The 13,327-nt window shown below is 44.1% G+C and overlaps 1 protein-coding gene across 5 annotated transcripts in view; it reads right to left on the bottom strand.

Annotated features, from left to right (window-relative positions):
- The window catches only part of LOC138246148 (cytosolic phospholipase A2 gamma-like), an 823,362-nt gene that overhangs the window by 420,778 nt on the left and 389,257 nt on the right, over positions 1-13,327 (bottom strand). For all 5 annotated transcript variants that reach the window (XM_069200427.1, XM_069200426.1, XM_069200424.1 and 2 more), the window contains one exon: positions 10,742-10,795. In XM_069200427.1, coding sequence (XP_069056528.1) covers positions 10,742-10,795 — 54 coding nt within the window. The remainder of the gene's footprint in view (positions 1-10,741; positions 10,796-13,327) is intronic.

Raw genomic sequence — 13,327 nt, 5'->3', positions numbered from 1 at the left:
TTTGCCTATTTGGGGCAGTTTGCGCTTAGGCCCTCATAACTTTTTGTCCACATAAGCTAACCAAGCCAAATTTGCGTCCTTTTTTTCCAATATCCTAGGGATTCTAGAGGTACCCAGACTTTGTGGGTTCCCCTGAAGGAGGCCAAGAAATCAGCCAAAATGCAGTGACAATTTTGTTTTTTTCAAAAAAATGGGAAAAAGTGGCTGCAGAAGAAGGCTTGTGGTTTTTCCCCTGAAAATGGCATCAACAAAGGGTTTGTGGTGCTAAACTCAGCAGCTTCCCAGCTTTCAGGAACAGGCAGACTTGAATCAGAAAACCCAATTTTTCAACACAATTTTGGCATTTTACTGGGACATACCCCATTTTTGCAATTTTTTGTGCTTTCAGCCTCCTTCCAGTCAGTGACAGAAATGGGCATGAAACCAATGCTGGATCCCAGAAACCTAAACATTTCTGAAAGTAGATAAAATTCTGAATTCAGCAAGGGGTCATTTGTATAGATCCTACAAGGGTTTCCTACAGAAAATAACAACTGAAAAAGAAAAATATTGAAATTGAGGTGAAAAAAACATCAATTTTTCTCTGCGTTTTACTCTGTAACTTTTCCCTGCAATTTCAGATTATCGAAAGCTATATACCGTTACATCTGCTGGACTCCTCTGGTTGCGGGGATATATAGGGCTTGTAGGTTCATCAAGAACCCTAGATACCCAGAGCCAATAAATGAGCTGCACCCTGCAGTGCATTTTCATTCTATACCGGGTATGCAGCAATTCATTTGCTGAAATATAAAGAGTAAAAAATTGCTATCAAGAAAACCTTTGTATTTCCAAAAAGAGCACAAGATAAGGTGTTGAGGAGCAGTGGTTATTTGCACATCTCTGAATTCCGGGGTGACCACACTAGCATGTGAATTACAGGGCATTTCTCAAATAGATGTCTTTTTTACACACTCTCCTATATTTGGAAGGAAAAAATGTAGAGAAAGACAAGGGGCAATAACACTTGTTTTGCTAATCTATGTTCCCCCAAGTCTCCCGATAAAAATGATACCTCACTTGTGTGGGTAGGCCTAGCGCCCGCGACAGGAAATGCCCCAAAGCGCAACGAGGACACATCCAATTTTTTAAAAGAAAACAGAGGTGTTTTTTGCAAAGTGCCTACCTGTAGACTTTGGCCTCTAGCTCAGCGGGCACCGAAGGAAACCTACCAAACCTGTGAATTTTTGAAAACTAGAGACCTAGGGGAATCCAAGATGGGGTGACTTGTGGGGCTCTGACCAGGTTCTGTTACCCAGAATCCTTTGCAAACCTCACAATTTGGCTAAAAAAACACATGTTCCTCACATTTCTGTGGCAGAAAGTTCTGGAATCTGAGAGGAGCCACAAATTTCCTTCCACGCAGTGTTCCCCCAAGTCTCCCGATAAAAATGATACCTCACTTGTGTGGGTAGGCCTAGCGCCCGCGACAGGAAACGCCCCAAAACGCAACGTGGACACATCCAATTTTTTTAAAGAGAACAGAGGTGTTTTTTGCAAAGTGCCTACCTGTAGATTTTGGCCTCTAGCTCAGCGGGCACCGAACGAAACCTACCAAACCTGTGCATTTTTTAAAACTAGAGACCTAGGGGAATCCAAGATGGGGTGACTTGTGGGGCTCTGACCAGGTTCTGTTACCCAGAATCCTTTGCAAACCTCAAAATTTGGCAAAAAAAACACACGTTCCTCACATTTCTGTGGCAGAAAGTTCTGGAATCTGAAAGGAGCCACAAATTTCCTTCCACCCAGTGTTCCCCCAAGTCTCCCGATAACAATTATACCTCACTTGTGTGGGTAGGACTAGCGCCCACGAAAGGAAATGGCCCAAAACACAACGTGGACACATCACATTTTTACATAGAAAACAGTGCCTACCTGTGGATTTTGGCCTGTAGCTCAGCCGGCACCTGGGGAAACCTAGCAAACCAGCGCATTTTTGAAAACTAAAAAACCCAGGGGAATCCAAGATGGGGTGACTTGCGGGGCTCTGACCAGGTTATGTTACCCGGAATCTTTTGCAAACATCAAAATGTGGCCAAAAAAACACTTTTTCCTCTCATGTCGGTGACAGAAAGTTCTGGAATCTGAGAGGAGCCACAAATTTCCTTCCACCCAGCGTTCCCCTAAGTATCTCGATAAAAATGGTACCTCACTTTTGTGGGTAGGCCTAGCGCCCACGAAAGGAAATGGTCCAAAACACAACGTGGACACAACATATTTTTTCACGGAAAACAGAGGTGTTTTTTGCAAAGTGCCTACCTGTGGATTTTGGCCTCTAGCTCAGCCGGCCCCAGGGGGGGCAGAAATGCCCTAAAATCAGCCAATCTGCCCCCAAGGGGGGCAGAAATGGTCTAAATACAATTTGCCCCCCCAGGGGAGCGACCCTTGCCTGATGGGTTGCTCCCCATCTCTAAAAATCCAAACAAACCAAAAAAAAACCATTAAAAAAAAAATTGCCCTGGCGCCTAGAGGTTTCTGCCCCCCGGGGGCAGATTGGCCTAATAATAGGCCGATCTGCCCTCAGGGGGGGCAGAAATGGCCTAAAATAACTCCCCCCCCAGGGAGCGACCCTTGCCTAAGGGGTCGCTCCTCTTGTGTGAAATTCACGCAAAGAAAAAAAACTCCCTGGTGTCTAGGGGGGGCAGAAATGGCCTAAATATAATTTGCCCCCTAGGGGAGCGACCCTTGCCTAAGGGGTCGCTCCCCACCTAAAAAAAAAAAAAAAAACATACCAAAAAAAAAAATGAAGATCCCTGGTGCCTAGAGGTTTCTGCCCCCTCTGGGGGCAGATCGGCCTAATAATAGGCCGATCTTCCCCCAGGGGGGGCAGAAGAGGCCCTCATGAAAAATGCCCCCCCCCCTGGGAGTGACCCTTGCCCAAGGGGTCGCTCCCTTATGTCATTTTCACCCCAACAAAAAAAATCCCTGGTGTCTAGTGGGGTTTCAAAAGCCGGATTGCAAGCAATCCGGCTTTTGAAACCCTGGGAGAGACTTCAAAGGGAAGGAAATACATTTCCTTCCCTTTGAAGACCCTCCGGGCCTCCCCCACGTGATTGAAAGAGAAATGCTTTGCATTTCTCTTTCAATCGCGCTGGAAGCAGAGCTTCCAGCTCGATGGGGGAGGCCCCTGTGACAAATCAGCGCGCGCTCGCGCGCTGACATCACTGGAGTGGTGGGGGGGGTCGGTGGAGGAAGGGGAAGGTCTTCCCCTTCCATCCCCGCCTTGGGGGGGAAGGGGGTGCACGGGGGGGCGCGCTAGCTCTCCCCCAAGTTCCTGTGTGCATTGGACGAGGTGACCTCGTCCATGGCACACGGGAACTGTAGCCTTGGACGAGGTCACCGCATCCAAGGCACAGAACAGGTTAACATGCTGTAAAAACAAGAGTTTAATATTGGACTGTTCCAAAGCCCAGGCAAAAACTGTGCCAGAGTTCAGCTCTTCAGATAATGACGAGACAGAAACACACAAGAACGTGGAACAAAAGGCTGTTTGCTCTAATAAAGATGCAACAATGCCAGGCATGATGGAGCCCAGCCCCTGCTGGCTTTGGAACAGAGAACACCACTCCGTCTTGGTGCTAATCTCTGCCTTTGTGAAAGTTTAGGGAATATAATTAGATTTAGCAGTGCAGTAGTAAGAGTTGTTTTTTAGTAGACAACACATTTTCGTCATATTGGGCAACATTTATTGATCGCATTAATGTTCAGTGCATCCATACCTACGCAAGTTTGCACGCTTTTAAACAATTATTTTCAGTTCAGTACATTACCAGTCTGCAACAACAGACAGAGAGCGAGGGTGAGTGGCCCTGGAAAAGCCCCCATCTGCTGTTGGCTTTATGTATGCAGAGGGAGCTTGTGGGGAGAAGGGACTGAACATGCATCCACAGGGTAAGACAAACAGGCAAATAATTAAAAGTCCCCTATAGAAGGGATAAACAGGACACAGCATAATTATACAATAGTTGGTGCTGCTCCCAAAGACCAAAAGGCAGGACAAAGAGGCAGAACTGACCACTAGCAAACGAGGATTTTTAAAGGACACGAACCAACAAATGAAATCTTTCGAACTCACAGTATAAGTATACTTTAAAGTATACAACACGTTGAACGCTTACACTCAACCTAAAAAGCAGTGCCTGTGTGTGACTGGCAGCAGTAAAAGGGGACATTTTCCATCTGCTGTTTGTACAGATGCATGTATGGAAAGAATTGTAACAGGACATTGAAACAATCCTCCAGAGAGAGAAAAAAAACTGACTTTACAAAGACGGGCTTACCCAGGGAGTTGGTTCTAATCAAGAAATAATATATTATTGCTTGGGCAAAGAGGTTAATCTTATTGTACTTTCCTTTGCATTCACGCATCTCACAGCTATTCAGACAGTGTCTTTCGGAGACATAGCTAAATGTTTTGGTTCAGTGGTTTTTTATAACCAAAGTGGGAGGGTGTAGGAAAGTACCATCTTTCTAGGTATGTTACCCCCATTTTTACCTGAATATCACTATGTTTTTGACTGTCTCACTGGGATCCTGCTGGTCAGGACCACAGTGCTCATAATTTATGGCCTAATGTATATGTTGTCAGTAGTGCTTGACTGTGTCACTGAGGCTCTGCTTACCAGAACCTCAGTGCTTATGCTCGCTCTGCTTTTACATTTGTCACTATAGACTAATGGCTTCATTTACCAATTTCAATTGGCACACTGGACCCCCCTTATAAGTCCCTAGTATATGGTACCTAAGTACCCAGGGCATTGGGGTTCCAGGAGATCCTTATGGGCTGAAGCATTTCTTTTGGCAACCATAAGGAGCTCAGACAAACCCTTTCACAGGTCTGCCATTGTAGCCTGTGTAAAATAGTGCACACACTATTTCACAACTATTTTCACTGCACTTAAGTAACTTATAAGTCACCTATATGTCTAAAATTCATTTACTGAAGGCTAGATGCAAAGTTGATAAGTGTGAAGGCACCCTTGTACTAGCAAAGATGCCCCCACAATTCCCAGGACTTTGTGAGTGCGGGGATGCCATTACACGCATGCACCACATATAGGTAATTACCTATATGTAGCTTCACAATGGTAACTCCGAATATGGCCATGTAAGGAGTCTAAGAATATGAAGTTGTCCCCCATTCCAAATATGGCATTGGGGAGCCAATTCCATGCATCCTGGGGGCTCCGCCATGGACCACCAGTACTGCCAAACCACCTCTCTGAGGCTTGAAATGCAGCTACAGCTGCAGCCACCTCACAGACAGGGTTCTGCCCTCCTGGGGTCTAAGCAGCTCAGTCCCAGGAAGGCAGCACAAAGCATTTCCTTTGGGAGGAGGGTGTTACAGCCTCTCCCTTTGGAAATAGGTGTAACAGGGTGGGAGGAGTAGCCTCACCCACCCTCTGGAAATGCTTGGAAGGGCACGTATGGTGTCCTCCTTGCATAAGCCAGTCTACACTGGTTCAGGGACACCCAGTCCGTACTATGGCATGAAACTGAACAAAGGAAAGGGGAGTGACCACTCCCCTGTCCATCACTACCCCAGGGGTGGTGCCCAGTGCTCCTCCAGTGTGTCCCAGATCTCAGCCATCTTGTTTTCCAAGGTGTGGGGTCACTCTGGTGGCCTCTGAGTATCCAGTGCCAACAGGTGACGTTAGAGACCCCTCCTGATAGGTCTTTACCTGATAAGGTAGCCAATCCCCCTCTCAGGGCTATTTAGGGTCTCTCCTGTGGGTTTTTCTTCAGATTCTACTTGCAAGTTTCCAGCAGGAATTCTCTGCAACTACTACTTCATCCTCTGACCTCGGATCGACCGCAGACTGCTCCAGGAACCGCTGTAACAGTAGCAAAGTATCCAGAAGGGCTACTTTTCCTCTGCAACTTCAGCTCCATCCAACATGCAACAGTTTCCACAGTGTGCACGCTCTGGGGACTCCCTGTCTTCACCCTGCACCAGAAGGGCAGAAGAAATCTCCAGTGGAGTAACGGAGTCACTACCCTTCTCATGCAGGCACCTTCTAAGTCGACAACCGGTTCTCTTGGACTCCTCTTCTGGCAAAAAGCGTGCTCCTTGGAACACAGGTGGTGGACCCCTTTGACATAGACTGTCCTGAGGTCCTGCTGCCCCAATTTGGAGGAGGTAAGAGCTTGCCTTCCCCGAGAACGACAGTACCCCTGTGCACCATGTCTTCTTCACTTCCTGAGGCCTCTGTTCACTATTTGCAAAATTGCTTCATGCACAGCCTGGCCCAGTTTCCCAGCACTCTATCCTGCAATGCTCAACTTGCTGACTTGACCTCCGGTGGTGTGGGACCTTCCTTTTTAGCGCTTCACCAACTGCATTTTGCACGTCCTTTGTACCCATATCCTGGGACTCCCGTGGGTGCTGTACAGACAACAGAGGGCTCTCTGAAGTGCTGAGAGCCCCCTCTATCTCCTCACACAGATGTAAGGCCCCCAGGTCCCTCCTGAGTCCCGACAGCGCCATTTTAATGCAAAATGCGACTTTGCCGGAACCAAGGCTTGTTGGACAAATCCAGCACCAAAACTCACCTGCATCCAACATCTCTTCATGGGACATTCCTTGCATCATGCAGAAACCCGCTGACATCTTCCTTGGGTGCATTTCTGCAGTCTTTGTCCACCCGGGACTCTTCTTTTGCACCCTCTTCTAGGTTGGCAGGCGTTCTGACTTCTGGACTTGGTCTCCTTCCTTTGAAGGTCTTCAGGTCCAGGAATCCACCATTTGTTGTTTGCAGTTTTCCTTGGTTCTTGCAATAATTCTAATCACGACTTGTAGTGTGCCCTATGGAAACTTGCAGTACTTTACTCCTACTTTCCTGGGCTCTGGGGTGGGGTATTTTACTTACCTTTGCTGTATTCTTACTCTCCCAGCGATTCTCCACAAACTACACTTGTCTAGGGGGGAATTTGTGGTTCGCATTCCACTTTCTTAGTATATGGTTTTTGTTGCCCCAAGACCTATTTTCTTCCATTGCCTTCTATAGCATTTCCTATTTTTTGCACTATCCTATGTCTAATTACTTACTTTATTTTGGTATCTAGTGTATATATTGTGTATAATACTTACCTCCAGAAGGAGTATTGCCTCTAAGATATTTTTGGCCTTGTGTCACCTAAATAAACTACCTTTATTTTTGGCAACACTGAGTATTGTCTTTACTTGTGCATAAGTACTGTGTAACTGTAAGTGGTATTGCAGGAGCTTTGCATGTCTCCTAGTTCTGCCTAAGCTGCTCTGATATAGCTACCTCTATCAGCCTAAGCTGCTAAAACACTACTACAGTTCACTAATAAGGGATAGCTGGACATGGTATAAGGTGTAAATACCCAAGGTACCCACTACAAACCAGGCCAGCCTCCTACAGAGGGGATGTGTTGTAACGGTCAGAGTTACCAACTTTGGAGCTGGGAACCCGGTTTGTGTCTGGACATTAGCTTACCACCTTGTGATTCTGGGCAAATCACTTTAACAGCCCCATTCCTACAAAAACATTAATCTGTCCCTGTGTAATGCAACTGGCATTCATGTAGAGTGATCCAATACCTTTTGATCAAGTTCACTCTGTATAAAACTGGAAAATTTAAATTCCTGAAACAGATAACTGGGCTGGTGCCTGTGATAGTGAAGTTGGTTGTTTCTCTGCTACTGTGGTAATCTCACAGAGGAGATGGCAACCAAGGCCTAAAATAATCAGTATGCTTATGCTTTGCTCAGGAGAGTAGCTTAGTTAGTGAGACTCAAGGGGTGAGACTCTCAAATTTCCCTGCTTAAAATAGAGTGTGCTGCAGGGTGGAGGAGTGAGAAGACCTAGGTTTGGGATGGACTGTTTCCAGGAGCAGCAGGGTCAGTACAGATTTGCATTTCAGGACCTCTGTCTAGAGTGGCACAGAAGGTCAAAAATTATGATGAAACTACCCTTAGTGATTAGACTGGTTAGACCATTTGCAAACATTTATCATATTACCTTTAGGGCATCTGATTGTCAGTAGTATGCCTGGAAAGTTGAGACTGGTGCCCTGGGGAATTCCAAAACATAGTAAATTTGCACCCCATCAAGGAGTACCTCTATGGGTTGCAGATTTACAAATTGTTAGGTGAAGCAATTAAATGATATATATATATATATTATATATATATATATATATATATATAATAATTGTAAGGTTACTTTAGCAGCTTTTTATGGGCATGTTATTTTAGCCATAGACCTGCAGCCTGTGCTCTTTAGCTTAGTTGCAATTCATTGCATTCACTTTTATTTTCTGAGCAGAAGCTCTCTTCTGCAATGATGTTTTATTTTCCGTTACTTTTTATACTTTTAACACAGAAACTGTTTTTATTCTTTGCACTATGACATTCTTGTTCAGTGCTCTGCCCAGGGCTGTATCCAATATGTTGCTGGAACAAAGTGGAACACTGCAGTGTTTTCCACTTCACAGAAACATGCATGTTTTAAGTTAAATAGAGATATGGGGGATGAGGTCTTCCTAGAGATTCTGAAGGGCGGACTAGGGCTAACACTGCTGTGATCTAATATAGTTCTTCAGTGGCGCAGGTAGGAATTCCAACACCTAGCATTTAGACAATATGGTTGGACTTTTCTCCTGTTTCACTTTTCTTGTCACCGCTTTATTATTATTATTATGCTTTATCATCCTTATCATGGCAGTATACACTATTTTACCTAAATGCAATTGATTCAATAAAACATATTGAACCAATATTTCCTTCTGCTTGTCTTTGCATGTGTGAGATGAATGTAACAGAGAGAAAAGGATGAGATCTGTTCCACCATGTTTTCCCCTGAGAATCCAGAATGTCATGTGCATGGCTGACACAAATCACTGCCACTTCCAGGTGCTGGTGAGGTACTGCTAGCTAGCCGAAAGTGTTAGGCTGACAGTTGTAACTAAGTGTGGAATTGGACCTGGTGGTGCTGCCGCCCAATTCCAGCAGTCTCATTTGTACAATAAGTGCCAGCAAGTCAAAAAAAAAAAAAAATATATATATATATATATATATATATATATATATATATATATTTTTTTTTTTCAAATTCCAGTCCAAAGAATGGACATGTTAAAACCTCTTAATGAAATAAGAACAACAAGAAACACCCACATAAACACAGCAGACCTGACTCCTGGCCCCCGGAAGCAACTACCAAACCAAAAATGCACTTGAGGAGTGTCTCACCTCAAACACCACTGCTGAAGCTACACCTCAGCCCGTCTGACCTAGGTTTCGTAGTTCTCCCTGCAAACCCATGTCTACGGTCACGTTCCATTCAACAGCCTGAAGTCCCACACTAGGAATCAATTATTAAAAATGTATTTTTACTTTTTTACTGCACTCACTCTTCTTTATCTTTGCTACAAGAGGCCTTGATGGTAGAATTGTCAAATTGGTGCACGTGGGCATGGATCCATTTGATAGTCCTTGCCTTTTACTAATCATTCTATCCAGTGACTGATGGTCTCGTGTAGCAAGCCCAAGTCACAAATGGAGGAGAGCGTGTAAGCAAATTAATAGGGGGAGCTGAGCCAGAGTCTGGCTTGGCTGTAAGAGTCCACAACGGAGCTGAGCCATGAAAACATTTGGCATGCATATCATGCAACAAACATAATGTAGACATATGCTGCAATCTCTTAGAAATTCAAAAAAGTGTAAGTCTTTAACATGTGGAAGTGTTTCGCCATAGTACATCACAATATATCACTGCATGGACATATGTTTATTAAAAGTGAAAGTGTTAAAACAATCATGGTTCAACTCCCTGCCTCACAGTGACAATGCAATTAGTGAACTTACAGACAAGTCAATAGACAAGTGAAACCTAAAAGTGGCCTAGATTCCTATTATAAATGGAGCAACATTATAGTCTAGTAAGTCAAACTTAAAAGCTGCCTGCACACTGCATATCCTGTTCTCAATATTTAAAAAGTACACTCGTATGTGATAATAAAAGGAGACTGTGAAATAAAGTATTTGCTACAATTTGGACACGCAGGGAAGCCATTATTGATTCCAGGTCTGCTGGTTTCACATTTTTAATTCAGCTATCGGCATCTCTGTCTCTCTTTCTTTCTCGTTACATCAAAGCTCACTGCTTTGTCTCATGACGAGAAAAACCGACAACAGAGAGATACCAGACCCAATTACCAGGCCAGGAATGCACTTATTTGGGGGGTGTTACAACCCTAAGACACTGCTGAAACTACGCCCCTGGCTTTGCTTTGTGAGTCTGATTGGGACCCTTAGAAAAAGCATCAACAAAGCCAATAGGGTTGGTGACACATAGCCTTGCTGTAGCATAGCACTTTCTTTAAAATATCTTTCAGATGTTGCACAGATGCTGTACAACATGGCTGAAAGGTTTTTAAAAAGCGCTATGATTCGGCCAGCAATGGCTTCGTCATCGTTCTTTCATTTCCTTTATTTACAACCATGGTGCACAGCATTTGAACTTCTGTACAGCATGGATAAAAAAAAAAAACAAAGACAATACATCTCCCTAGACAAGACCTACTGGTTTTCCCAGTGCTTTTTTTAACTACAAATGAAAGACTTTTCTGCTAGCAATATATTTTGTGTTACACATCAGAAAGTATTCCATGCTGATATCTGAGCAAATGTGGTCATGCATTCCAAATATAATACAAAAAGTATAAACAATACCTATGACAATGCCAAATGATTCTTTATTACTTGCAATTGCACTTCCCCACAGCGCTGAAAGAAACAGAGAAAATAGAATATCAGAGAGTATGACCAGATGAGTGGAACTGTGGCATACGCACAAAGCAATACAGGCAAAGCAAAAATCTTGTTAATGAGTGTCTTGGTTTTTTCATGTTGTTGTTTTTGGCTTATTTGGCAGAGGAAGCCCCTATGAAAAGGCCACAAAAGGTTAATGCAGAAGAGGTAATGAATTGCTGTATATGAAGCACAGTTTGGTAAGTAATATGAATTTCTATGTTCAATAACAGATTATGGTATATGTTAAATATTTAAGCAACGTGAAGTGCGCTTTGCCCCGTACCCTGATTTCTGAAGCTTTCTGGTCATGGGCCTGATGACATGTGACTGAGTCAGCAATACCCAACCAACACAACGAGCCTATCACTGGGCGTCCTAACGCGTGTTAGGTCTTATTCTTGGTCATTGTTTTCATGTGTATCTTAATATAATTGCTGTCATCCCAATAACATTTTTCTTTCTTCTCTATGTACTAATTTTTCAGTCAGACTTGATTTTTGCTGTCTAAATAGCTGGTCTGTTTGTCAGGCAGCACATCCATACATCTATTATAAATTATGTAGCTATATACCAGTCATTCTGACAATCTCTTTTCCACATAATGTTTCCTCCACACACCTATGCATCTATGATCCATCCATCCAACTCTTTGTAAGTATCTCTATGTACCAGTCTCTTCAGTTATCAGCACGCAAGAACCTATCCTCTTATCTGCCCCTTTCCATTGACCAAGGGTTTATAATTGCATTATCGGTTGCCCACTCCCTGATCCTGTTATAAAGGTCTCTTCCCCAACTTTTAAGAGTCGTCAATCAATAAAGTAGGTCGGAAGAACTAGGCAAGGATCGATTCTCTTTCTTGAAAATGGAAACAACAGTAGATGAAGCCCAAGAGCTTGGTGCAGTTGAATGCTTAAGATGGTTGTAAGTGTTAATCAGCAGTGGGGCCCAAATATTGATTTCGCATTTGATGAGGTCAATGGAGACTTGGTGCTTACCGCCTGCGCTCTATTGGATGGCAGTAATACCTTCATGTAGAGTAATCTTTATGTATCCATGACTCCTATCCTTCTGGTTAAACTGCGAAGTTCTTTTGGGGGCAGAGTATATTTTAGCAGTAGTGATATGACCACCAATCAAGGTCAGAGTATCGTTAACAGTTCTCACGGCTGACATAGCTTTCCAAAATGACTTACTGTCATTCGTGCATGCTGCGTGTACTAATATGTTCTACTGCTGAGTGATGACCTCCTCTCACCTCTTGGCCATGACTGCTTTATACTGTTTTTGGAAGGCAGCTGCTACAGCAGAGTCCCTGGGTCTAGCAACAAAGGCCCCGCATAATAATCGATTAGCTGCTGGGCATTCATGGTTCAACCACTGCAGTGCTGTAAGAGGAGCCTTAGAGGGTATTGGGAGGGATTTTTTAAAGAACTAAGGGCCAGATGTACCAAAACGGCAATTTGCGACTTGCACCTTGGGGCAAGGCAAGTAATTTGCGCCCCCTAACCCGGGGCAAGGCAAGTAATTTGCGCCCCCTAACCCGTGGATTTTAGCACTCGAGTCTCTTCCAAGATGTTGCGCCCGGTGCGGCCGGCCCCCCCTGCACCCCCCACGCTACGCCACTGGTTCCTCTTGCACTTAACGTCAGGTTCTTGGGGGGAGTTAATGCTCACTGTGCTTGCTAGGGTCAGGGTATTACACAGATTGTCTGGACTGTCCAGAGAGACTGTGGAGAAACCGTGAGAATTTTTGCAGCTTAGGACTTGTAGTTCTCCATCATCTTCAGCGTGGTTTAATCCTGCAACCTTCTCCTTTTTAGCCTCAAGGGCTTCAGTCTCCACTCATCATACATCCTGGAGGTTGGCCTGCTGCTGGTCTTTCTCCAGTTTGTGATCCTTACTGCGGACACCTGTTTTCACATTTTTCATATTCTGCAAAGCACTGCGGCTTCAAACGGTATTGTCCTTTCGTCGGACAGAGCATTTATTACCCGAAACTGGAGCATACAGAAGCATTCCGTGCTTGGCAATAAACAAGTCACATTGATTTATAGTGGTAAGAGTTAAATTAAAATTCTGACATTATCAAAGTGACACCACTATTCTCCGGCCACAAGCTGGCTGCCACTGAAAAGTCGTCAAACCACAGATTGTCATGGGTGAAGACTGGTACGCCAGTGGAGATCTTCAGACGTTCGTAGAGGACGTAACTCTGGTCAGGTCTAAGTGGGTTAAACATTGCTTTTTATAGATTGCAAATGTTAAATGCGCTCTCCAAAACTTGATATATTTGTTAATTACACTACAGCTACACTCTTTGTGGCATTCTGCAGGTGGAGATAGGACATATCGGGTAGGGAATATTGACCTACTCCAATATTGTTACCAAAATATCAACAAGTGTATTTACACAGGTAAGTATAGTTTTACTCTGATTGATTCCTCATATGCGTCTTGACAATTCTTCAAAGTGCATAGATGTGGAGTTAAGCGTAGTAACTCCA

This window comes from Pleurodeles waltl, chromosome 7, assembly GCF_031143425.1.
Source record: "Pleurodeles waltl isolate 20211129_DDA chromosome 7, aPleWal1.hap1.20221129, whole genome shotgun sequence".
Taxonomy (NCBI): Eukaryota; Metazoa; Chordata; class Amphibia; order Caudata; family Salamandridae; genus Pleurodeles; species Pleurodeles waltl.
The sequence above is the reverse complement of the archived record's forward strand: the minus strand, read 5'-3'. Positions and strand labels throughout refer to the sequence as shown.